Source organism: Chaetura pelagica, unplaced genomic scaffold (assembly GCF_000747805.2).
Source record: "Chaetura pelagica isolate M959 unplaced genomic scaffold, ChaPel_1.0 scaffold62, whole genome shotgun sequence".
Lineage (NCBI taxonomy): Eukaryota > Metazoa > Chordata > Aves > Apodiformes > Apodidae > Chaetura > Chaetura pelagica.
Window position 1 is genome coordinate 301,406 of NW_009952438.1, and position 26,819 is coordinate 328,224.

The following is a 26,819-nucleotide window of genomic DNA, read 5'->3' on the forward strand; positions in this document are numbered from 1 at the left end:
TGTGATGTTGTTGAGCCTTCCTGGTTGCCAACACCCCGTGGCTTTCCAGCATCTTTGATCATTTTAGTGTCCCACACTGCACACAAGTTGCAGGAGCCAGTGTTATTTCTCTTAACAGTTGCTGGCTCCAAGTGCCAGCTCCTTTGCCATGCTCTGTTTTCAATAAGGACTGAAGAGCAGATGTGGAGGTCTTTGGTGGCAGTGGCAGCACATGTAGCCACGGGTTCAGCTCTCCTTTTGTGGACTCTGGCTGCGTTTCTGAGAGGCAAAGAACTCCAGAGATTTCAGATCTCAGTCCTCTCATTGCAGACAGTGTCTTTCTGCAAGACAGGCCAAGGAAAACTTGCACCACCCAACAGTTACTGCTCCTCTGTTGTTCCCAGCAATCATAAAAGCTGATGCAACGTGTTAAGGTTCCCTTCCAAAAGGCAAAGATATTTATTAGCGTATCTACAAATCAACTGGTCCATAATGCTCTGCCAAGCAGCAGGATCTTTAAAGAAACCCTGAGCAAAAAGGAGGATGTAATTTTTATTTTACACTTATTGCATCACTATTTCTGGTATTTGTTTGCTCTATGGACTAACAGGGGAATGTGTGAATAACAGATGTTACAGTAAAACTGGGCATTCTTTCCACTTGGAAATGTAGAAAACAAGAGTTCTGCCCCATCAGCTTCAGGAATGGACGTTCAACATGGTAGGGAAGAAGCTGAGCCTGAGCTGCCCAAGACAACCAACTCCTGTAGCAGAAAGTGTCTCCTGTAGTCAGGAAGAGCCACCTGGAGTGTGTTGGTTCCCTGCCAGGACAGCCCTGGTTCCCTGCCCTGCAGCAGCTGCTGCTCCTGCACCTCCAGGTTCACAAGGGCACAACCTGCAGGGTGGGTAAAGGGCCTATGGGAGGAGCAACATACTCCTCCTCCCTCAGCAGCCGCAGCAGGATGTTCTTCTTGTTCTTCGGCCAGTTGTAGATGTGGGTGTTCTGCAGCCAGGTGGGCACGTGCTCCTGAAAAACAAGGAGGGGGGAAAAGGTGAAATCCCATAAATCCTCCTGAGTCTGAAGCAGAACCTTGCAAATTCCATCAGAGCCTGCCAAGCAAGATTTCATTTTGTCTGTTCCAGGCACTTCCCCTAACAGCAAGAAATTTCAATTTGGCTTCAGAACTGTAGTTGGGTTCCTGAATAAATGAACTTGTGTTATCTCACAGCTTGCCTGTCTCTCTTTTCTGCCATCACACTGGCTAGTTTCACCCCATTTCAAAGGGACTCTGATCCCAGTGACAGGCATCCCAAAGCCTGTGAAAATCAACACTGAGAAGACAAGGGAGACCCTTCACCTGCACCTTCACCTTAGTGAGGGACCCACACAACACCTTCCACCTTGAGATGAGAATCAATGGGAGCAGGACCACAGGGGAGCATTTCTCATCCTGGTAGCCTCCCCTCTCCCCCTGCACCTTCCTCCACCCCACATGGTGTCTCCTGGTCACCTCCTGAGCAGGAGGCTGAGGCTGGTGCTGAGCTCAGGGAGCAACTAATGCATCTCCAGCTCAGCAGGGTCAAAGCTCCACCACTCCCCACGACCTGGGAAAGGTGCAGCCTTTCAGAGGGGTTGTCTAATGCTCATTTACATAACGAAGATGGGAGCACTATGGCCCTGGACAGTGACAGTGGAGCCTGCTCAGACCTCCTGGTCCCATGTCTCTACAGCCTGGGGAAGTCTCCCTGCAGACAGCCTGGGTGTGTAGGGCTATATTCATACCACTAATTAAAAGAGGGTCAAAGACTGATCCTTGAGAAAACCAGCTCATGTCCACTGCGGAGATGGAGATTTGTTTTTGGAGAGGTGTTGTTGCAGACACCAGAACACAGCCAAAGTGAGACAGCACGTAAGCAACATTAGCAGACAAGAGATCCAGCACTTGCTTCCTGGACCTCTTATTTTCCCAGGCTGGCCCCTGTTAGGAGCAACACAGTCCCTGCCAAGCCAGTGGAGCTAGTTCCAAGAGCTGCTGGTGTGCACCAGGGCTCTGGGCATCAGGGGATGCCCTGGCATGAACAGCACATGTCCTGCTTGCCAGCAAACAACTGATCCTTCATTCCCAAGCCTCCTGCTTCTCCAGTCAGCTGTCCCTTCCTGGCTGCAGGAACCAGGCATCCTTGCTCCCACTGCTTAGGGAGTGGTTTGTGTTAATGGGTCAGGTGTAAGGAGGAGGAAAGTGACTCAGGCACCTCCAGACCCATCAGTCCCACCTCACACAGGTGCTGAACAAGCAGCCTGGTGGGTGGCAGAGGTCTCTACCAAGCCTGGCTTTCTCCTTTCTCCTCTGGCCCAGAGGGAACAGGCTTTGGTGAATGGACTCCCTGAAGTGAAGGTTTTAAAGTGCTGCTCTTCCAGGTGGACACCCCAGTGCCCAGCAAGGGTAAGATCCCACAGCATTTGCTTTGGCAGGAGCACAAACAGCATTTCTTGCCTCCACCAGCCCCTGCACGGGGCTGGATTTTAATCTTTCTGAACTTTACTCCTTTGACAAAGCAGTTTGAAATGAGCCAACAGTTTCAGATGTTGCTAGGAGAAAGATAACTATGTTTGCATGCAAGTGCATACCCTTATTACCTAAACTGTGTTTCTTTACTAAATCTTGCAGCCATTGAAGAAAATGAGATAAAATAGAGGATGGTTTTACCAAATGAGCCCTCACTCTGTCTCTGATAAGAGACTCAGTGTTTTTTTGCAGGAGGAAATGCAGCAGACCCAGTCAGTCTGGACTTCAGCAAAGCATTTGATGTAGGTCCACATGGGAAATCATTAGTTAAGCTTGAAAAGATGGAAATTAGTGAGAAATGTATAGTAGGTAAGAAACCAGCAAGCAGGGATATAATGAGAGAGACACTGCACATCCAGAAGCAGCCTCTGTGCTTTCCTTCCAGAGCTCCTGCCACCAATTTCATTTAATATCCTTCATAATGAGCTTGGTGCAAAAAGCACCTGCAGGCTCATCAACTCAGGCAATCATTTTAATTTGGAGGAGGTGTGTAGGGGTAAGGGGTAACTTTAGCTGCTATTTTGATCCAGAAGGTGAGCAGAGGGAGTGAGAAGGGGGTTCCTCCTTGCCACGTGACACCAGCCATCACTGCTGGTGGGAGTAACTGGAAAGTGGTTGCTGCTCTTTTAATTTTTCTATTCACCTGTGTATCTGTGAGCTGAGAGGAAACTCCCTTTATGCCACTGAGACAATCTCTGGTAACTCTGAGGCTCCAACTGGTAGGATGTTGGTGCAGAGGGCAGGGCTGTGCGTTCAGAGCTGTGTTGGTGGAGCTTGGCTGGGGCTTCCCCTGCCCCTCCAGCTGCAGAGGGACCTCCTGTGTGGGGCAATCCCACTGGAATGCTGCACTTAGGGGGTGGCCAGGTCAGGAGGACACATTTCTGTGGACTGGCCTGATGCAAGCCCTGAACCAGCAAACCTCAGGTTTCCTTTTGCAGCAGGAAGCTGGGAATGCCAGCTCTACCTTGACTGTGTCTTGTGCCTTTTCTCCTCATTATTTAACTTCCTAAATGAATGTTCCTTGGATCACAGAGATCTCTTCCCACTGGAGGTCAACTAACTTTCACAGACCAGCAGTGCTTTGTGATGTGCTTCACAGGAGATTAACTCAGCTAACAGCCACATCCCCAGATGATGCCTTCCAAACCTTGCTCCCCTGCTCTTTTCCACTGCTACAGGAGTGCTTGAACATGTAAAGGACAGTATAAAAAAAGACAAAAGAAAGTATTTTGCCCACCAACATCATCCAGTTGTACATATACGTGGTGTTTTTCAGGTACCTCACCTCCTCTGACTGCCCACAGACTTCAGTACTGCAACTTGTTCAGGCTCTGGTGCTCTCCTTCCACCCGTGATGTCTCCAGTTCTATCATCATTAACTAGTTAAGATGAAGGTAGATGATGTACCAAAGAAATGTGTGAAGTAAGAGACCAAAGCTTAACAGAAAATGCTGATCTGCATAATTTAGATGAGAAAGGCACCTCTGGCAGCACTGCAGAGCAATGTGGAGCACAGAGGATGGGTGGGGAGGCTGCCAGGAGCCTGATGCTTTGCTAAGAGCAGCTGAACAAACCAACCCTGGAAATTCCTTATACATCACTGTCTGAGAGAGCCCCTGCTAATATGCTAAACAGTCTTTTGATTCAGCCAGAATTAACCTGAGTTTATTGGTTTTGCATCTGCCTCGAAGCCCAGAGGTGGCTTTAGTGCCTGCTGGGCCACTTCCCCCTGCAGCCCCTGGGGTGCCAGGAGGTGCCTGAGCACCCGAGGAGCTCCCAGGGTGAGATCAGTCCTGCCCTTCCCCACACCAAGCTGCAGTGACTGACTGAAGATGTGGACTGGTTCCCTGCCTTTGGGCTGCCCCAGCCCAGCAGAGCTGCCCCACAGCCCACCAGTGCTGCCCCACAGCCCAGCAGAGCTGCCCCACAGCCCAGCAGAGCTGCCTCCCAGCCTTTCACAAAGTGCCAGGCTGGGATGTTCAGGAAGGAACCTGGATGACAAGAACTACCAGAGGCACTCTTAATTCCAAAAGCTGTGCAAACTCAGGGACACATTTTCCCACCTTAGCATATTAACTCAGTGCCTAAACAAAGAACTTGATCGCACTCAGATCCACAAGTGCTGTGGGATTTCATGGCCCTACAATCATTGGTACCATTTTTAAATGTGGACTTATGTTCCAGAAGTTGGGTACCCAAATAAATCAAAACCATCTTTTCATACCTTCCCAAAAATACTGCTGTACCTGGGAGTAACAGGACAGCCACTCAGCAGGGCACACAATGCAGTCACAAAATGCAAACACAAATGCAACATAGCTGTTCTAAAGCCTGGGGAAGAAAGCAACCTCTCAGCTATGACTGAAGCTGCTCAATTTTTCTGGCCTTGTAAAAATCCAAGAGGTTCTTTTGGAGTAAGCACAGGAATCTGTTAATGTCTTATTCTCAAATGGATCCTCAAACCCAATGCAGAGGGCAGATGAAATTGCAAGTCCTAAAAAATCTTACAGTTGCCTTTGATGGGCTGTCCTGGTTTGAGCCAGGATGAAGCCACTTTTCCTTTTACTGATTTTTTTTTTCTTCATCAAAGTTGAAGCAATAGCACAGTACTTTAATATTTATTATCCTCTTTATCTTTATATTCTCAACCCACCAGAGCCTCACTTCACATCAGTCATAAATCTCTCCCATCTCACTCCTTGGCATTACATCTGGATAAAATTATAAAAGGGTTAATACAAAGGGCCTGCTTGCTGGATAGATTGTCCCTCTGCATTCCAATTATTCCAATGCTCAAGACACCTTAAGTCTCAGTTAAACCCTCATCATCAGAAACACTTCTATGCACTGATTAATATTGCAGATCAAGTTTTTTTATTTGTATGGTCATAAAACTCTAAACTTTTCATGTAAAATGTAGCTGTGGAATATTACTAGTGGGATGTTGAGAACCAAGGAATGGAGGGTTTGGGTTTTAAGATTTCACCTGGTGCCTCATGATCAAAACAACAGGTGCTTAATCACGTGCCAAGAACATACCCAGGTATGGATGTTACCTTTTTGGCATTTGGGAAAAGCACAGGGATGAATCTGAAGTTCATGCTTCCTTGTTGTATAAACTCGATCTGCATCTGGAACAGAACAAATTGCCAGGTTTATTGTACTGACAGGTTAATTTTTCTTCACCATTTTTCATGCATCTGAGCCCCACGTGTAATCACATTTGTTGCTTTCTTACTCTGCTCTTCCATTAGGTGATTTGATCTGTCACTGGTGGACTAAGTGTCATTTTGTTTGGCCACTTAGATTGATTCCTCATTACTACAGAAAGGACCCAGGAAAGGTCTGACAGTGTTTCTTGAGCATTTGGTTCTGTGGTTTAGAGTAACTGTGGGTTTAGTGCAGTTGCCATCCCATGAAACCCATCTAGAACCAGCACACCCTGACGTGCCTGAGGCTCCTGTGCAGCCTCCTCTGGGGTGCAAGATTTCAGCTGTGTCCCAGCTCCATGTCCAGGCTGGTCCCCAGCCTGTGGTGGGTGTCCTTGGACACAGGCATACTGGGGGGGTAAGGACAGCAAGTCCTGCCAAGAGCTCATCTGATGGTGAGGAGTGTGGCTGCAGGATCAGGGTGGGGACTCAGAGGGATGACAGGGGGAGAAAGGCAGCAGACTCTGAACTGAGGGCTAAAGAAGGAGTCTCATGGCTCTGCGGGTCCTTCTGGGCTCCATGTCCTGTCACAAACTGCAGGGATGGGGGTCTGGGACCCCCACTGCTCCCCTGCCCTCCTTTCTCCCCCAGGAACCCTGTCTGGCTCTGGCTTTGCTTTGCAATTCCACCTTTCAGCCAGTTTTGCTGCTGCCTGAAGAAGGACCTCAGGTACCTCAGGTACAGGGAGGCCTGGGCCACAGGGGCTGCTCAGAGCGAGGAAGGTCAGGCAGGGTCAGGCAAGATTGAGCTCAGGGCTGGATGAGAGGGAACAGGGGCTGGAGAAGGTGAGGGAGGGGAAAAAAACCCCATAGAACAATAAAGAATATGGAGGAATAAGATGAGCAGGTTTAATAGGATTTTTCTTCCTTGAATCTCTTAGCAGACGTTAATGAGCATACGGAGCTGATGAGAGGGAGGATTAATGAATTCCAAAGGGGGGTGTTTAACTGTGGGGATTAGGGAAAACAAAGCAAAGCACCTGCCATTTGGAGACAGATTTGTCTTGTGAGAAGAAGAGACAGAGCCTTTGTAAAACAGCAAATGCACGTCCTTGCTTACCATCCTGTGGATGTATTTAGTATGTAAGCCGTGTTCATCCCTGTCCAGCTGGGACTCAGCCCCTTCCACATCCTGTTTGTATTTTGGACTGATTGCTATGATTATCATCACTGTCTTCTGTTGGGGAGAAAAGCACTTTTATGAAACTGGGAAACGCAGCATGTTTGGGAGAGGCAGATGGGAAACCTGCCAGTTTGTGTTTTAAGTGATCTTTATGTTCTTGGCAAACACGGGAGGATCTCGTTCATTCTGGCAGGAAATCCAGGAGAACTTGCACACTCCTTCCCCTCATCACTTCTTGGGATCTCATCATACAGAAAATCTAAATGTCAGGAGGTACATTAGCAGCTACCAGTTTACAGTTGGAATCCCTGTAATAAAAAGCTACTTTTTTATCAGAGTCTCTATGTACATACACAGAAAAAATGTATCTTCAAATTCAGATCTAAATGTTTTCCAACAGCTTATGTGAAAGTGCATCTATTTAACCATCCCTGGCTTTATATGCAGCAAGGCACTGCAGGCTGTGGAAGGTACATCTCTGGGCAACAGAAACAACAGAAATAACAGAAACAAGCTCTTCTTGCTGATCTTAGCAGTGGGCTGTGCAGAGAGGTGGGTTTTTGCAGACAGTCTGGGCAGGTTTAGGGGTACCTAGAAGTTCTGTCCCATCTCGATGCCATGGGCCAAAGGAAATGCTCCTCACCTTGCTGGGACAGCTGGGATCCTGCCTGTGACCTTTTTAATCCCAGGCCTCCACTGAGCTCAGGTTTGCTCAGAGGAGCCATCCTTCATATCTGGGAAACCTTTCTCCTCCTTTGTGGTGGGACAGTGAAGGGGCTCAGCAGATGAAAGCCTCCTCCTTGTGTTTAACTAGTGCCTGTCTGGCATCCCTGACACATCAGGCTGTGTAAGGCTTCCAAGCTCGTGGCTCACACTCACCTAATTACCTCCCTCCTTCTGTGCAATATCCAGGGAATCTGCCCCACCACAGGGTCAAACACAGTAAGGAGCCATTATCCCTTACACCAACTTAACACACTCCAGAATTACTTCTGCGTGTGCCTGACACACATCTAAGCACTTACAGATGTGGAGGGTTTGAAGACATGACTGGTTGCACACATCCCACTGCTGGTGTCCAAGCAGTCCCTTCTTCCTCACGTGTGTAGAGTTTTTGAAGTTAGAATCTACCTCTACAGTCAGTGGAGGAAAAGACATTTCCAGGGTGGGCAGTCAGAGAAGGATCCTCACGAGGAGGCAGGGAATTGTCCTCTGCACACACTGGTCTCTCTTACTGACTGTGCAGGAGTCCCAGAGATCTGCCAGTTTGTATTTTCAGTGATAACGATGCTCTTGGCAAAAGCAAATTCACCCTGGTTTCTAGTTTCAGTCCCCCCTATTACCCATGGTGAACCCAAGCCTAATTTGTCCTGACAAAAGCCCCCAAAGACACATGAATTGTACCAGCAGAGGCCCCGAGCTGGTTTTGCATGCAGAAGCAGCCTGCCTGTGTGCTGGTGTGCTTGAGCTGAGCTGGACACCTCCAGGAAACACGTGCAGTGGTGCTGTGTCAGATGGTGGAGCTTGCTCAGGTCAGGGAGAGCCCACTACTCTGCTGTCCTGCTCCCAAGCCATGGACATCTGCCCAGAGGGAGTCAGAGCCCTGGTGGTTGCCCAGCAAGGCACAAATCCAAGGTAGCCACCCCACAATGGCATGGGTCTGGTGACAGAATCACCAGTTTGTGTCCAGTTGTGCTGGACCACGTGGCTTCATCCTAAGGGAGATGTGCACTCACTGCTCCGTTCAGCATCAAAGGAAGCTGCTGCTGCAGGGGACTGCACTGGCACCAAGATCAAGCTCCATTTTATTGCTTAGTGACATGCCAAGTGAGGCAAGGAGGTGACTTGGCTAAACAGAAAGCCAGTTTCCAGTTTTCATAGGAGATGGTTTATCTAGAAGAACCCTCCAGTGTTTTAGGCAGTGACACAAAGCTCGAGGTGAGCAGCAGGACGAGCACGAGCCGCTGCTGTGCAGCCTGGGATGAAACACAGGCATAGCCAAACCCCCCTGTTCCAAAACCAGGTGGAGGAATAACTTCTCCAATGGCAGCTCCAGGCTGAAGGCAACAGCCAGCGTTGGGACTTGGCAGGGAGGCCACGATTAGCACTGTGTTTCTGAGGAGACAATCTTGGGAGCATGAGCTGCAGAAGCGAGCAAGCTTGGCCTCTGCTCTGGCTGCAAGACCCGGGCTGCTCCCACAGGGGCAGGGAAGGTGGCAGCAGGGCCTGGCATTTTGAATCTGCTCCTGTTGCTGTCAGAATAAATCCAGCCACTTCCCTCAGGCCCCCTCTGCCACGAGCAAGGCCCAGCTGCCCATACATACATCACCCAGGTAGCGCTCCATCCACTTGATGATGTCGATGCCTCGCACCGTGTCCTCAAAGATATCAATCTGCAAGAGAATGAAGGCCTGAGGTGAGCATCCTGCTGCTGCTCCTCCCAGCTGCTGCTCCTCCCAGCTGCTGCCTGCTCTGTGCCCTGGTTTCTCACATACATGCCCCATTCCCTTAGGGAAGAAGCATCCCTTAGGAAAGAAGGTTGGACATTGAGGAAGAGATGCTTCACCCAGAGCTGGTGGAGCACTGGAATGGGCTCCCCAGGGAAGCAGGAAGGACACTGAGCCTGACAATATTCAATAGTCACTTGGACATGGTGTGAACTTTGGGGTTGTCCTGTTCTGGGGCTGGAGTTGGACTTGGTGATCCAGGAGCCACCAGCCCTGGAGACACCTAAACAGACAGAGGTGGTGCCCGGGGCAGGGCTGAGTGGTGGAGGTGGCAGAGCTGGGGCAGTGGTTGCACTTGATGATCTTGAAGGTTTTTTCCAAGCAGAGTGACACCACAATACTACACTACTGTGATCCCACAGAGAGGTATGTGCAGGCACACCTTCTCCCTGCAAGCCAGGGGCAGGCAGGATGGGCACCCCAAGTGGGTGGGAGGTGGGGATGCTGCAGGACACCCCTGGGCTCAGCCAGCCTCCCCATAGCCCTGCCAGCTCCAAGGCTGCTCACTGGAACAAGAAACAGCCACTGATGGTGAATGATACATATTCAGCTTTTGCTAACTGGCTCTTCTTGCCTCCCTGAACACCTGGGGAAGGCAGGTGGGATGGCTGCCCATCACCTGCAGGGCTGCAGGTGTCCCCCACTGGCTGCCTGCACAGGGACGTGCGGAGCATCAAGGCTGAGCTGCGTATTGAACTACATTTTCAGAGGGTGTGGTGGGAAGTCAGACAGGTCACTGGTGCTGGATGCAGGAACACACACCTCAAGGACTTCCCAGGACTGCAAAGAACCAGCTCTGCTCCCCTCCCTGCATGCCCAGTAGGCCCAGAAACTGGCAATCAGTGACTGGAACCCGTGGTGTAAGTATTAGCTTCTCCAAGTTTTTGACAGCATAGTCATGTTCTGCTCTCAAGTCTTCCTTTCTGCCCTTTTGAAAGTAGAGAACATCTTTGTTTCCCTGCTTTTTGGCCGTTTTGCTGTTTGTTTTATTCTGCAGCAGGCTCCAAGAATTGCCTCTCCAGTAATGGTGCTACTGATGAGCCTTCTACTCTGTGCTTCTGTGGTGCCCAGAGCTTCCTTACGAATTGGTCGTGGTACAGAACTGCTGGAGAGAAATGTAATTGCAGTCTCTGGGAGAAATCTTTGATTCAGGAAAATAAATAAGCATGTGCAAAGCCCCCCACGGAGCCTCATTCAGTTTAATGATAGCCACTTGCTTAAATGCTTTCCTGAACTGAAGCCAAAGAGTGAAGGTTGAGGGGTCAGGTAGCATATGCATTTGAAATAGGAAAATATGGCTCCAGATTTTGATAAACACTGAATCCTGGAGTCTCTCTGGAGGGTTCCCTCAGAGAGGGCTGTTCTGATGCAGCAAACTCATGACAAGTTAGTGAAAATCTGGATGGCTTATGGGATAAGACTGTAGGACACAAGCCTTTTCAGGCCAGGGATTTTTAGAATCCCTTTTAAAAAGTGTAACAAAGCAAATGAAACCATGAGATGGGCTGTTTCATTAAGCTGTTTGAAATACACTGATTTTAGATCACTTTTTAGCAGAATGGTATTCACATCTGAGGATCCAATGATTTAGTAGCATCACAGAAAAAAACCTGGGATGGTATGAACATGAAAATTGACCTTTTTCATATTGATATTACAGCTCAAATATGAGACAATGTTAATGGAATAGCTCACAAACCTCATCCTACTGCCCATCTGGTATCTGGTGCCACTAAATGAAATTTTCCAGGGCCGTTATTAAAACACATTTCAAAGCATAAAATTCAGTTAAAATATAAGCAAACAAAAAGGTGAATAATTTAAGTTAAAACTGTTAAAGCCACGGCTAGTTATTTCTGTTTCTAGCTTCTTTAACCTACAAAATGCAATGAGAAAGAGGAGAACATGGACATGGACAGTGCACTGCTCTGCTCAGAAAAGCCACTTTTCTCCCCTGGTTGAAAGCCATTTTCTGCAGGAATACTTACAGCAGTCTGAAATCCATTTACCAGCAGGAAGTTCACAAATTTCATAACCTCCACTGCTGTGTCCACCGAATAGGTTATAAAGACCTTCCCTGGGAAAGAGAGTCCACATGAATTTACAGGCCAGGGCAAAGCAGCTGGTTAATTTAACCCAGCTGTGTGTGTGTAACTAATGACACAACCTCATCCCATAACTCGTGTGCAGGACACACTGACTAATGGCTGGGGTTTTTATCCCACAGAGGTATCTGGTGTCACAGCTCACTCCCACAGGCCAGAGAGATGCAACTCTCTGGATTTGAAAGGTGAGGCACAAAATGAAGACTAAAGGAAGACTCAGAACCTCGGGAGAGGTGTGGAGAGCTTTTTGCAGGGTCTGTCTCACCCGCCAGTCAGAAACAGGCCTGTGTTCTGAAACCTGACTCTCCTGTAAGAGTTGAAGGGTGAAAGAGGCTCAGGGTCTGGCAGCAGGGGAAGCACCTCAGCCAGCACCTGTGCTGCCCTCTCTGTGGGCTCCTGGCCCTAAGTCCTCTCAGGGCAGGGAGAAACTGAGGTCAAGACTCCACATATTTGTCTGGTTTGGGACAGGCAGAAATGCTTTACCCCGAGGGCTTTGTTTGTGATTAGTCTTTTACTGTAAGAGCCAGTGCCTCCTCCCTCCAAGGGACATCCTGTTCAGCAAGAAGTCATGAAAGCAATCTAACTGGTATTTATTTTTTGTAAACAAAATAACAAGCAATTAATGTTTTCAGGATACAAGGGGCTAATTCCCTCCCACCAAACACAAACACTCACACCCTACAGATGTGATGACACTCAGTATTTGCTCTCCTTGTTGTCTCTGTGTCTGAAAGTTGCCCCCCTGCCTTCCCCCCTCCCCAGCTCTCCCACCTAGAGCTGCCAGGCCCTGCTGCAGGGTCTGGCAGGGGACAGGTCTGCCAGGCACTTACTCAACTCCTCGGGCAGATTGCTGGTTCTCAGCGTGCCCCTGGCTGCAGGGCTGCTGGGAGGTCTGGGGACAGCAGCTGGAGATGGGAAATTGTCAGAAGGGCAGCAGCAACCTTCCTCTGGGCCACATGCCTTGGGGGGCAGCTGCTCGTTAGGGGGCTGGTTGTACAGCTGGTTTCTACAGAGAGAAAAGCAAGGGAGGATTTAAAAAAACATATATATTTCTTTTCAGGAAAAGTTCAGATTGTTTTTTTTCTCTTCTAATAGCACGCGAAGAGCTTTATCTGCACACCAGCTAGGAAAAGCTCTTGCAGAAATGCCTGGCTCAGCACTTCTATTTACTTATTACAGCATCTTGTGAATGGCTACCTTGGTGACAGTCTTACCACAGGCTGCAGTTCCTTGCAGAAGCAGCACAAGCCACAGGAAGTAAATGCACTCGTAGCTGAAAGCTGAACTGGCAGAAGCAAAGGCTGCTCCTGAGCAAGAAACAAGGCTGTGCCCTGGGGGTTCCTATGTGGCAGCAGGGTGGCACCTGGGTAACCTCTTCCCACTACCCAAAGGGGGCTTCATGGCACCTCCAATGCTCTCAGGATGTTCTGTGCAGCAAAGCAGGCACAGCACAAGGTGGGCCTTGGGAAAAGGGGGGTACAGGGGCTCTCCAGCTCTGGCACAGATTGGAAGGGGTCCAGTTTTGGACAAAAATCAAAGTTCTGCCAAAGGAAACAAAGTTGATTTCTTGACCAGCAACAGCAGACCCAGTGAGGGTTTCTCATGTCAGGGACCTGCACCTCCAGACCTGCCATAACTTTGCCCAACGTCTTCTCCATTGTAATAAACAGAGAGAAAGGGATGATCATGGGAAGCTTAGCAGTTCTTCTCCTACTGCACTTTGGCTTCACAGTTGAAGGTAATAGGAAGAGGAATCTATAGAGATTTTTAAGTGAGGTGTGCTTTAATTCTGCTGGGTTGGATCAGTGGGATGAGGGTTAGGTTTCTCTGAGAGCCTTTCCCCACAGAGCACTGAAGTTTAGTCAATCAAGCCCACTCTCTTTTTTTGCTTTGCCTTCCTTAAATGACTGATGACAGGCTGGTCACAGCATGTTTTCTGTTGTCACATTAAGATTTGGTTTATTCATTTTGTACAGATGTTTTCTGTTACAAAATACTCTATAGGCAAATACTACCAACATATAACTGCTGTTCCTGGAAGCAGCATGGGAACACCAGCCACACAGGACAGACCCTGCGTATTCCTCCTTTATTTTGGGAGGAGAAAGTACCAAGAAAAGCAACACAAACCTCATCAGAGGCTCATCAAAAAACCCAGCCCTGTGGCTAAGTGACAGATCTGCCCAAAACTTCACCTTATCTAACAGATGTGCCAAAAAATTAGGAGCCTGGTTTTCAATCTCACTGCTGCACAGGAGGATACCCACTGTTCCTCAGCATTTTTACATTTCCATGCAAACTCTTCAGTGCAATGACCTCTGCTGCAGGTACTTGCAGGCACTTTTCTGTCACAGCCCCTAACTTTTCACAGCCCAGAGCAGGGCTCTCTCAGTCACCTGCCTCCTTCAGTCCCACCTGTTCTCCCAGTTTTCTGCCAAGACCGTGTCACACAAGTGTACATTTTCTAACACAAATGCCTGTAAGTTCAGCACCTCTAAAGTTACTGTGGCACTTAAACACAAACAGTCTGATTTCAGATGCCCTCAATACCTAAAGCTTGGATTTGCTCTCAGGTAGCTGAGTCTAGAGAAAACCCTGCCCAGATACTCCTTCCCATCTGTCAATGACAGACGAACAAGGAGGGAGACAAAAAGCCTGGTGAATTAATATTTGAAAACCAGTCAGAAAGCCCTGGATGAAAAGTGCTGGACACGTGGTGTTTTATTGCTACATGAAAAATCACAGAAAAGGCTGCAAGCTGCAATGTAGAGATCTATGAGTCATGAAAGAGCTTTTCTCCCTTTTTTTTCTGCACTACAGAAGAGTTAAGAAGGAAATCACTGGGAGACAATGATTGAGGCATTCCAGGCTGGTACAGCATAAAGCTGAAGGATGCAGCAAGCCACCAAATTGACCTTTCTTCTCAAGCAGGAGAGCTCTAAGGTTTCAACTGAGATGTTTTTCAACCCCTCATCCTTTTAACCTTCAAGCGTTTATCTTCCTTAATGCCTCCATTTAGGGTGCACTGCAACAACATATCAGGTATCCAGCTTTGAAGTTCTCTGGGGTAAGGTCAGGCGCCTGCTGGGTGTAAAATAGCAAATAAAGACAACTATCCAGCATCCTGCCTGTAGCCCTGCAGGTCTGGCATGCTGAGATGGCAAGGCTGCAGAATTATGGGTTGAAAACCCACAGAAAAGCACAAAGACAGGCTGGGTGGAGAATGGACCGAAAACAACCCTGAGGAAAAGGACCTGGGGGTGATGGTGGATGAGAAGCCAACATGAACCAGCACCATGTGCTGGAGCCCAGAAACCAACCCTGTCTTGCGCTGTGTGACCAGCAGCGTGGGCAGCAGGGCCAGGGAGGGGATTGTCCCCTCTGCTCTGCTCTGGTGAGACCCCACCTGGAGAACTGTGCCCAGTTCTGGAGCCCCCAGCATAGAAAGGACATGGAGCTGTTGGAGAGAGTCCAGAGGAGGCCACAGAGATGATCCTTGGGCTGGAGCAGCTCTGCTCTGGAGCCAGGCTGGGAGAGTTGGGGTGTTCAGCCTGGAGAAGAGAAGGCTCCAGGGAGACCTTAGAGCACCTTCCAGGGCCTGAAGGGGCTCCAGGAAAGCTGGGGAGGGGCTTGGGACAAGGGCAGGGAGGGAGAGGACAAGGGGGAATGGATGAAAACTGGAGGAGGGGAGATTGAGGTGAGACATGAGGAGGAAATTGTGGAGTGTGAGGGTGGTGAGAGCCTGGCCCAGGTTGCCCAGGGAAGCTGTGGCTGCCCCATCCCTGGCAGTGTTGAAGGGCAGGTTGGATGGGGCTTGGAGCAGCCTGGGCTGGTGGGAGGTGTCCCTGCCCATGCAGGGGGGTGGGACTGGATGGTCTTGAAGGTCCCTTCCAACCGAAACCAGTCTGTGGTTCTGTGACAGAGCAGAGGAGCTGCCCCTGTGCACACCCCACCCCTCAGGGTACTTACAGGAGCCGAGGGGCAGGGGAGCAGGCCCGCTGGGGAGGTCGGTCTCCAGTGCCCTTGGGAGCACGCAGGTTTGAGTAGTTGGGGATGAGGTGCTGGGCTGGGAGGATCACTCTCTTGCAAGGTGCAGGCACAGGAGGAAGGGGCTGCGGGGTGTGCACACAGGGCTGGGCTGGGGCTCTGCCATCTGCAGGGGGGAAACAAGGGCAGCAACTGTAAGTTCACCCTACGCATTTCTGCCTCAGTCTGTGCTTATTCCTTTCCAGGCATATCCTCCTTCATGCCTAGGGGCAGCTGAGCAGCTGGGAGGCATTTGTAAGGTGTCTTGGTCTGCAAGGAGCCAGATTAAGGAACATTTCACAATCTGAAGTTTCCTTTTCCCCATTCCCTGCCCTGGGTTGGGCTGCTGGGACACCTGGCAGCTCAGCCTGCAGGGCTGCTTTGTCCCTGCACTCCCCGTGCCTCTCTGGTTTTTATTTCTCTGTGCTTTTTGTGGTGGGTTTGCTTTTTAAAATTTCTTCCTTTTTGGCAGTAGCTTGCAAAACTGCACCACCCCAACGTCCTCATGAAAGCAGATGCAAAATCCTGGAACAAATCAGTTTGCAACGCTAAGGCTGAACAGACTGTGATGATTGGAAGGGAAAAAAGAGAGGAGAAAAAGAAATAAATAATCTCTTGGTTTGTTACTTCACCCTGTTTGGATTTTCTGCCTAAGTGACCTCTGAAGGCCTTGCTGCTGCTCCTGTTGCTACCCAGGGGCTGCAGGAGAAGCCTAAAGAGACAGTTTTGCTCAAGTAATTCTGCACCACCTCACATGTTGGCCATGCTCATGAAATGCTGTTTAATGACTAATGTGCAGTGGAACTGTTGGCATAAACTGAAAGAGAAAGCAATGTGAGCTGGTTTGTTTCCCAAATGGGGAAAACTGGTGGCTTTTTTTTTGTTGTGTGTTTTTTGTTTTTTTTCCCCCAATCTTTCTGCTAGCAGCTTTCATCAGGCAGCAGCTCTGTGCACTTTCAAGCTGCTGTGCACAGATCAAAGTCCAGCCTGGCAGGGCTTATTAGCGCTGCATGATTATGGTGTTATGAGCTGGCTCTGAAAGCTGCAGTACTCAAACACTCTGTTTTTTGCCCCCTAGATTGCTTTTAAAAATAGTTTTAGTTATTTGGGGGTCATGCTTTCCTTTTCCTGGCAGCCATGAGGACTCAATCTCTTTTTTAAAAGAGGGAGGAGAAAAACCCAGAAAGAAAACAAAGCTTTGATGAAATACTCCAATTCCAGAAGGCAATACTTTAAGCAACCCCAAAATTGCAAGGAGATTCCTGATGAAATGGTGAATTAGCAACGTCGTATTTGGACCTGGTACAGGTTGCCCAGGGAGACTGTGGATGCCCCATTCTTGGAGGTGTTCAAGGTTGGATGATGCTTCTGCAGCCTGGGCTGGTGGGAGGTGTCCCTGCCCATGCAGGGGGTTGGAACCTGAGGGTCTTTAAGGCCCCTTCCAACCCAAACCATTCCATGATTCTCTATTTGCAACAGGACAGGGTGAAAGAGGCTGGGAGAACAAAACTGAATGGTCCTCTAGTGGGTCCCTTCTGACCAGCTCTGGGGAAGGTGGCCAGTGCCCTGGGAAGCTTAGCTTGGTTTACAGGATTTCAGATCAATGTTTCACCAGCTCCCTTCAGATCCATCTGCTGCTACAGCATTTTCATGGACACAAGCACTGCCACCCAGAAGCACAGCACAGCCAAGTGTGTGTGCCCACACACACCAACAGCTCCCCTGTGGGAACACCTGAAAGAATGGGCCCTGGGCACACGGCATCTGCCAGCACTCCTTTGACTTCAGAAGCAGTTTTGCTGTTGTATCTCAAATAGCAGGTGTCCAGAGCCAGCCTAGAGCCTCTGGGCACAATCCAGGCTATTGGGAGAGGCATGTTGCAACACACCAACTGGAGAGCTTTGTTGTGGGTTGCCACTGCCCAACAATTATCTGAAAGGCAAGGAGCTGTCAGGAGGTGATTTACACTGTGCTGGGCATGTGACAAACAGGAGTACAGTCGCCAGCTTCTTGGTCCTAAATCTGCTCCAGCCATCTGAGTTTATTTCACTCTTTTTGCCCTCTGGATATGGTTGAAATGCTAGTGATTTTTTCTAAAGAAAGCTTTTCAAAGCTCCTGCTTTAAAACAAAATGGCCTCATTCAGTAAATGTCCTACTTCTCAGGATGCTCAAATGTGGAGGAGGTAAATGGAGGTAAATAGCCAGGGGTGTTGTTCAACCAGCTGTTTGTCTGCTTGAAGCTGAACTGAAAGCAGAAGGTGCAGAGAGAAAACCAGAGAATGTTTTGCAAATGTTCAGCTGTAGTCATGGATAAAAGTCCATCTGTAGCCCCTTCCCCTTTACAAAATCCCAAGATCAGGAGTGAAAACTGGGGTTCTGACACTCTCTTTCTCACATATCTAATTATAATACATTGCTGGAATAACAAAACTCATTAAACAGATGTAATAAAAATGCTGTGGAGCCAACAGAAGGTTAAAAAAAAAGAAGAAGAAAGGGTTATCAGAATAGGCCTACAGCTTTTTATTACAAAGCCAGCCCAAATGGGTCGGGGTCTCCTGAGTCTAATGTAATATAAATTATATTAAAACAATGATATTGCTGTTGAATGTTCAAAGCTCACTTCATAACAGATAAAAATCTCTGAGACTGAAAAGGAATACTAATTAATAGCAGGCTGTAAACTGCCTGGTAGTCTCCAAGAGCCAAAACCCCCATATTGAGGGAGTCACATCAGGGCTCAGTGATCCAATCACCAGCAGCTGAGAGGGCTCCATCTTAAGTAATGAGCTTTCATTTCAGCTGACAGCAGAAAAAAATGAGGATGATGGATGTCACGCTCTTTTCATATAGAAATAAAACACATGGGTGAGCCTGGTCATAATGCTGGGAGATGCTATTTGCAGAGATCAAGGGTAAGCTGCCATCCTGATTCTGGCAGGAAATTCTGAACTTTGGGGATCTGAGTGGGAGCAAGGGAATGCATGAACACAACAGGAATGAAGCCAGTATAGGAGGCTGCAGAGTGACTGATGCAAGGAGGAAGGAAATGACTAGAATGTGAAGGAACAGCAGGGAGAGGGCTGGGTAAGCTCAGCGTGACCCACAAAGGCTAGTTCCTAGGCAAAATCATTAGCCCTTGTCTGATGAGTAACTGAGCTCTTCAACTTTTGAACTGGCTCAGAGGTTCTGCAACAGAGAGCCTGGCTGCACAACCCGAAAACCTGACAATATAAATAGAGGTTTGAAAAGGTGTGTAATTGCACGCCCTGCATTGCCAGGAGGGAAACAAAAGCCTGGTGGGTGATGGCTGTGACAGACACAGAAAACCCCCCGAGGGGTGAGTGGTGCTACTCACATGGGCCCTGGGGGTGCTGCTCTGCGGGGCAGCAGTGCCCAAAGCAGCCGTGGGCTGGCGAGGAGGTGTTGGGGTGGCACAAGTGCTGGCACATGGGGCACTGCTGATGCTCAGGTCCAAAATACTCCCGGGAGATCAGTGGTCCTGGCAGGTCCTGGGGGTTCACCAGAGAAACCAGAGGTAAGGGGGGCTCCAGGTGCCTGATGCCCATGACATCTTGTGACTGGGAGCTGGAGCCTGTGGTGTCCACAGTCCTCAGCTCTGCTGGGGGTCTGTTTTCTGAGGGTAGCATTGACTGTGAACTCCCTTGGCTGCTCTCCTCCAGGGAGTCCTCGGGAGTGTTAGACAAGCTCTGCTCTGATTTCCTGGAGTTGTGCCCAGTGTCAGCTGAAAGCTGTGATCTTGGCTGCATGCCTGGTTTGTCCATAGCTACAAGATGCATCTCGGAGGGAAGTGCTCCAGTTATTGATTCCCCAGGGGAACCAAAGTGTCCATGGCCATCAGGACTGGTGTATTTTGCCCACAAGCTGCTGCCTGGCTCCATGGACAGTGCTGGCTGATGACCTGCTGGTGCTCTGCAGAGGCATGATGCACTGTCCACAGCCTGAGGCATTCCAGTGACATGCGGTCTCTGGGACTCCTCATCCTCTCTATCCTCTCCAGAAGACTGTGAGGCCTTTTCCAATACATGCTCAGGAAATGGGGACCACGGCATGGATTCATCCACCTCAACTGGTATGCTTCGGCCCTCCAAAGTGCCTGTAAAAGTGGGAGAAGAGACACTGCATATGGGCAGCTACACAGACACGTGCCTGTCGTCAGCTGTCACTCAGTGACCACGGGTTGGGCTACTGAAGAGCAGCATGTATTGGTTATACTCTTTATATCTTTATTCTTTTTTTTTAAAAAGAAAATGACAGGCAGAAAACAGCAAGAAAGGTCTGGATGAATTTTGGAAAAGCAAGAAAGCAGAGGGTTAGCTGGAGTGAGGCTGGTACAGAGTTATCATCTGCACTAACCTGAGCTGGAGGCCATCTCCAAGTTCTGTAGCTGCACTGGAAAAGTGAGTCAGCTGCCCTGCTGCAAGCCTGGGATTCTCCAGCAAACTGGGAAACAAGAGAAAGTACTCTTGTGAACATGGGACAGTTTCACACAGGCAATAATCCCAAAATAACTCTATCTCAGAGACTGGAAAAGAAATGCTGGTTAGAGTTCTGGAAATCATGTGGTGCAGAACAGACACTTTGCTGGGATTTCGGGAACTTACTGTGACTGCTGAGACTGGAGCAGGGAAAAGCACAGGAACTGTGTCTCAGAGGTAATTTCTGCACCTGACAAAAGGGCAGGCTGCTTAGATTTGGAGGTTTGGCTCAAGCATATTCCAAGGAATACAATCACTTGCAATATTTTACTCTGGACCTGCTAAGATGCCTCAGATCTTAACCCTACTGCACACGCAGCTGCAGCATTTAAATTCCAAAGCTGCTTTCCAAGTGATGATGCTTATTTTATTGAACCACTTAATCCATCCTATTATCACATGGCTGTTGTTATTTCAAATTATTGAGAATTTTGAGATGTTAGTTACTGTTTGAATTGTTCTTTTCCTTCCTTCAGAGCTGGCCTGGGATCCAAACACCCTTTTGGGGGTGTTGTAAGGAAACCCGGTCCATCCAAATGATCCCTGATGATGGGGATCTCTGCTCCACCTTCACCCAGAACAATGGCAGCAGTGATGGGTGAATGCTGAGTGGGCTTCAGGAAATGCAGCCACCTTCATCCTCTGGTACAGGGGTGCAGATCAGCTTGCCCTCAGCAAATTTTACCTGTTGCCAGGGAGTAGAGAAACAAGCCTAGTGCTCACCATTTCCCCAGCCATTTTCCTTCTATGGATAATGGTTTTAAGCTGGGAGAGGGTAGATTGAGGTGAGAGATGAGGAGGGAATTGTGGAGCGTGAGGGTGGTGAGAGCCTGGCCCAGGTTGCCCAGGGAAGCTGTGGCTGCCCCATCCCTGGCAGTGTTGAAGGGCAGGTTGGATGGGGCTGGGAGCAGCCTGGGCTGGTGGGAGGTGTCCCTGCCCATGCAGGGGGGTGGGACTGGATGGTCTTGAAGGTCCCTTCCAACACAAACCATTCTGTGATTCTATCACATTGGAGAAGCTAAAATCCCAAGCAGGAGAGTTATCAGAGAAGAATGCACTAAACACTCAAGCAAAGGGAGTGACAGAGCTTGGTGACAGAAACTGGCTTGAAAGCCTGGTAAAGAAGGTCAAAATCACAGCACATTTGAGGAGCAATCCAAGGTTTTCTCCCAACTTCAGTCACAGTAGCTTTAACAGAAAGATCAAATGAAGAACATATTCAAATGACCCTAGTATTAAGAACAGGAGCTGAGAGGCAGTGTCCCAACACTGACCCTGGCTCCCTCAGCAATCCTGTAAAAGCAAAGGATGTGTCCCATGCCACAGGGCAAGAGTCAGCCTTTACATTCATGATAATCAGATCAAGCGACATGTATTCCCCCTGAAAGTGTCTTTGGCATAGAGAATTCTCGGTTTAACATTTGCTGGGAAGCAGGATAAAAGCTGTGTTTTGCTACTGGGCTGCAACGTCAATATTCCTCCTCTGTGTATCTTAAACCTCATCTATACATAAGATTTACCCTATATACAAAATACACATCGTATGTTATAATAAGCGCGCCCACAGGGAGAGTTATCCTGGGATAATTACAGTGGGATAATTATGCTGGTAAATATTCCCATGTAGGCAAGTCCTGAGAGCCCAAACACAGGAACACTGCTGCTGTGACAGCTGCAGCCCTGCCTGAGAGCTCAGCTGCCCGAGCAGCTCCTTCCCATGCAAGCACCCAGGCTTGGCACCCTGCCTGGCCAGCTCACCAGCTCTCCCTGTGGTTCCCATCCCTCTTCCTCCACCCACACGTCCCTAACACCCTGCCCTGCTTGCTGAGTCACACTGCTCTGACAGTCAGAGCCACTGGGATGGGAGAGCCCTGAGCTCTCACAGCTCAGGGCCGTGACAGGGCTGTGCTGTGCTGTCCTGGCAGCACGTCCTTTGGTCAGATGGCAGCTTAAGTCATACCTGCCCTGTGGGGGTGACTCACCAGGACAGCACAGGGCAAGGTCAGATGTGCCCCGTGCAGGGTGTAAAGCTGCCCAGTCGTCCCCTGCCAGCCGTGGTGAAACGCCTGGGAAGTTCAGAGATCAAACTCCCTGCAAGGCATCTGCCTCTTGCTCATCTCAACAGCTTTGTAAACCTGACCCTTGGGTCATCTGGCCTCAAAATGCCTGCTCAGACATGCTTGGGCTTGTGGATATCTCTGCCCGTTTGCTCGTGGGCTGAGCGACGCAGCCTGAGCGGCACAAAGGGTACTGCAAACCTCCTCCCCCCCTGAGCATCTCCAGTAACTGATCCTCTGTGCCAAACTGCCCCTGGGGTTCACCAGGCACAGGTTCAGCTGTGGGTGCCAGGGGACAGCTCCAGCTCTTCAGCTACACGTGGTGTCTGGTCATCCCACCCCACTAGGTACAACCCTTAGCACCCAAGCGTGGCTTTCCAGAAACAAATGCCTGAAGATGCTGCTTTGATTGTCTCTGATGCCAGATCAAAACGCGGGGAAACACTTTGAATTCACACCCTCCATGCTCAACAACAGCCTTTAGTTTAGCATCGTGACAAGAGGAAAAGATTTCTGTGGGGAAACCACCAACCCAGCCCAGAGCTCAATGAAGTAAATGGGAATCTCTCTAGTGACTTCAGTAGGTTTTGGATTGGGTGTCAGATGGGATTTAAAAGCTACTAAATTCCTTTGGAAGCTCCAGCCTCCCAGGCTTTTGGCCTTTGTTGTTCTTTTTTTTTCCAGTTGCATTGCTAACATCTGGCCATATGTGAGAGAGATCATGCACAGGCTTTGTGAATCTAATGAGAGGCACAACAGGGGCAGGAAAAATTCAGGCTTGTTTTCTCCAGGTTTGCTGTTTAGTGTATTTACTCTGCCTTTTGGAGGAGTGATATTAAGATTTTACTAAACTGCACTGCAAACAAGTGGCTACCAAACTCTTAAAAATAGGTTATTTCAGAATAGTTTTAAGATGTCTTTCCAAATAGTTTAGCCCTACAAAAGGATAAACCCCTCTTTATCTCTCCAATCAGCTTAATATTGAAATGAGAGCCTTATTTCCTTCCTGTGTAACATGAGCTGAACCATGAAAATTACTCCATATATCTGAGAGAAGAGGCCTGGTTCCATCAGCTGTGTTTTTACCCGCAAAAGCTTCTAGGGTTTTTTAAAATATGATTTTGCTTAGACCTGGCTGTGGGATAGCAGAGCAGGGAAAGCTGAGCTCTGATACCCACGCACAGCCCCTGCCCCTGGGGGCTGAGGCAGGAGGCACCGAAGGGCCAAAGGCTTTAGCATTAAAACAGACACATCATTAAAAGGAAGAAAAGTGACTTCAAGCTCCTCCTCCTCCCTCAGTAACTCTGGTTGGAGAGAGAAGCTGTTAAACAGCAGAGCTCTGTCTGCAGAGATGGGCCCGAGGATAATTTGACCCCAGGATACGCCGAACACTTTTTGAGCAATGTGGATGGGAATTCCCGAGAGAAATCCCCAAGCTGCTGGAAAAGCTACAGATGATTCAGAAACCTCCTCTTCCAAAAACAGTGATCCAGGACGCTGTTTCTGCTCTGGTGAAGATCCTCAGCTTTTGGAAGAAGACACAACCCTGGGCCCATGATCCCTGTGTTTTACCTTGCCTCGTGCTGCAGAGCTCCATGAGGCTTCCTTGGGCTTTTCTAGTTAGCTTATCCTGCAAGTACAGTCATGCATAAGACAGAAAAATAACTCGCTTAGGTCTCCTGTGTTGAAAAATTAAAGGAATGCTCCAGCATATGGAAATACCCTCAGGAACCTGTAGCCTGATCCCTTTTCTGGCACGGAGACCACTGGAGAGTGGAGATCGTGCCCAATCTCATTTCCAAAGACACTGCAGCCTCAAGTGAGATCCTGATATTGCCAGAAAGCTTTGAGAACTCAATATCCCCCCTGCACCTATGACTATGCAGGAGATTACTGATAACCAGCAGGAGCTGTTGCATATATTCCTGCTTGTAATAAACTGAAGGGGCCCTTCCTAAAGGGACCGAGTAGTCAGGCCTGAGCTGCTCTCAAAAATGTTGAGGGAACTCCTTAAACAACCCTTCCTCCTCTTCCTTCCTCTGCTCTTGCACCCAGTTCTGTAGCAAGCATTAATTCAGCAAAAAGCCTTCCCGGGTGGGTGCTGAGCGACCCAAGATTCTGGGAAGAAACCCCATTCTAGCTCTCTTGTGATGCTTCCCAGACCTTGGTAAGTTCTGCTGCTGCCCCTGTCAGGGAGCTGGGACACAGGCTGCCCAGCCTTCCTGCTCACAGCTGCTGGTGGCCACTTCTGGGAAGCTTTAGGGAGCACCCAAGTTTGAAGCTAAGGCCAAACTCCCCTAAAAAACGTCCAACAGAGGAAAGGGGCTGGTCAGGGAGAGGAAGGGTGTCTAGCTTGGGCTCCTCTGTGCAGTCTTCTTGTGGCTGATGGCAAAACCCAGCAGGTACTTCATCTGTTTCCCAGCACAAAGACTTGTCAGGATGCTCTGCCCCAAAACACATGCTAACCATCGATCTGCTTGTGATTAGAGAACTTCTGTCGTGGAGAAGCAGAAGAGAGACTCTGCACCACCTGCACAGCTGCACTCCCCGTCTCTTCCGGAGAGGGGGAAAATACCTTTGCTCTTTTGATCAAAGTTACATTGCCTACATTGATAAAAAATAAAACATTAGAATGAGGCAAAAAAAAATAATCTCACCCTCCCTGGTGCACAACACACAAGGGAGGGTTGTTTAGTTCACTGGTCATGGCATTTCTGAATGGCCCTGGAATAGAGCAAGGCCAAGCTGAGATCTCATAGGGTGGAGATGGACAGGAGTTTCTTGATTTCCAAATCATTCCTGTGTACTTTGGCTGAATCCTTGCAGCTGCCTGGTGCTGCTGATACTCATCTGCAGGGTGAGCAGATGCAGAGTGTGCAAGTTGCTGTGAGGACCTACGTGTTGAGATTGCAACAAAAGCTGTTGCCAGGGGGTCAGATAAGCCCAAGTCTGCAGGTACCTGTGACTTCAGTGCAGCTTTCTCTCCAGAAACACTTGACACAACTTTCTTCAAAAAAAAAACAACCCCAGAGACAAATCCTTTTACGAAGAGCAAGTGCAAATGTGGGAACAGTTTTGAGTCTATAACCTAAATAACCACAGCCAAGGAAACCCAAGCTCCCGAGTTCCACACCTCACCATGAAGAATTTTGGCTGCTGTCATCACGGACACTTGCCCTCTCCCTTGGGTGCCCTCCACAGTGAGGACTAAGGCAACGTGTCACATTCCTAGCCCAGATTTTCAGCCCTCTAGGGCAGTTAATGTTTATTTTTACGACTTCTGGAAAAAGTAGAAAAATAATATGAAAACAACGTTCCTCTTCCAACACGGACTATATGGTTGCTCTTACGTATTTTCTGCAGCTATGGCTTGGAAGTCTACATATGCCAGGAGAACAGGAGAGCATACTTGCACCCCTCCCTGCATGGCAAACACCACATTCCCTTGTGCAGCTCTTACAGTGCTTCACTGGGCAACCCATGGTGCAAAAGCTGGCGCAGACCTGGTATTTTTTGCCTCAAACAGGATCCAAACAGGCATCTCTCACATAGGCAGCATTGCCAGTTTTCTGGTATTTGTGAAATGTGAAAATGTCTGCAATGATCTTAGGTACCCTTAAAAATGCATTTGTTTTCCAGAGATGACTTCCCACCCATTTTTGATGCTGATAGAACTTTTATAGGCTCCATAACCCCCAAACTGGGCTATTCCATGGCCCTGGGACATCTACAGATCCTGGAGGGCCACCCTGTGAGGTGCAAATCTCCCCAGCCTGCTTTCCTCTAGCTGACACTGGAGCCTCCAGCTCCTACTAAGGGAGACCCTCTGGCATTTCGTGGGGCTGACGTACCCACCCCTCACCTCTCCCCGCAGCGCCGGGGCTGCCGGGCGTGTGTGTGGTGGGAGGTGTGGGGAAGCCTTGGGGACCCGGTGTGTTTCCCTCAGCTGGCACCAGAGCAGCCTCACTCGCCTCCATGAAACGTCCAGAATTTACAAATCTCCCAGGCACGTACCCTCTGTGTCACAAACTTCTGAAGGGCTGAGGGTGGTGGGCACTGACAGACACCAACACCACAGTCGCACACGCCTTCCTGCACAGAGTCACCAAGGCTGGAAAAGCCCTTTAGGATCATCCAGCCCAGCCTGCGACCATCACCCCCACATCTCCAGACCTTGAGCCACCTCTAGCCTTTCCTTGAGCACCTCCAGGGATGGTGCCTCCACCATGTCCCTGGGCAGCCCATCCCAAGGTCTGATCACCCTCTCCATGAAGAAGTGCTTCCTGATATTCAGCCTAAACCTCCTCTGGAGCAGCTTCCCGCCTCAGAAAGACAAAAGCCAACGTGACCCCGTAAAAAGCCCCAAACCAAAGCCAGCACAGCCCACGCCAAGGCAGGGCTGGTGCTCAGCAAACAAGCCCAGAGCTCCCGGCAGGCAGCAGCACGACCAGCAGGCACCTGCCAGCACCAACTGGCCCCGCTGCCCGGCCCCTCGGACCCCCATCTCGGGCCCTGCGTGGGGTTGGGGGGCACTGCCCCACACCTGAGGCACAGACGTGGCCACTCCAGGCCTTGCGCCCGCCTGGGGCTTGCAGGAGATGGGAGCTTCTGGTCTGGTGGCCCGAGAGCTCACCAGTCATCAGCAAGGCCAGCCCTGCTGCTCTCAGTCAGCGGCCTGAAACTGCTGGGACATGGGAGCGGGTTCTGTGCGGCTGATTCTATCCCAGTGGGAAGGAAAACCTGCCAGC

General features: G+C 49.4%; 1 protein-coding gene across 1 annotated transcript; it reads right to left on the reverse strand.

Moving 5' to 3' along the window:
* Positions 1-698: 698 nt before the first annotated feature.
* TRAF3IP2 (TRAF3 interacting protein 2) lies at positions 699-19,908 on the reverse strand. The gene is made up of 9 exons (XM_010008381.1): positions 19,893-19,908; positions 18,874-19,632; positions 15,458-15,641; positions 12,319-12,494; positions 11,372-11,460; positions 9,201-9,269; positions 6,814-6,930; positions 5,602-5,676; positions 699-1,005 (listed from the first exon to the last, which is right to left on the reverse strand). The coding sequence occupies exons 1-9, from the start codon at positions 19,906-19,908 to the stop codon at positions 859-861; spliced, it is 1,632 nt and encodes a 543-aa protein (XP_010006683.1). The 3' UTR covers positions 699-858.
* Between the last annotated feature and the right edge of the window lie 6,911 nt (positions 19,909-26,819).

Coding starts and splice junctions, on each gene's coding strand:
- TRAF3IP2 (XM_010008381.1), bottom strand. Junction 6,931..9,200: donor TGGAGCGCTACCTGGGTGAT/GTATGTATGGGC, acceptor TCTCCCCAACAG/AAGACAGTGATGATAATCAT. Junction 5,677..6,813: donor CTAAATACATCCACAGGATG/GTAAGCAAGGAC, acceptor GTTCTGTTCCAG/ATGCAGATCGAGTTTATACA.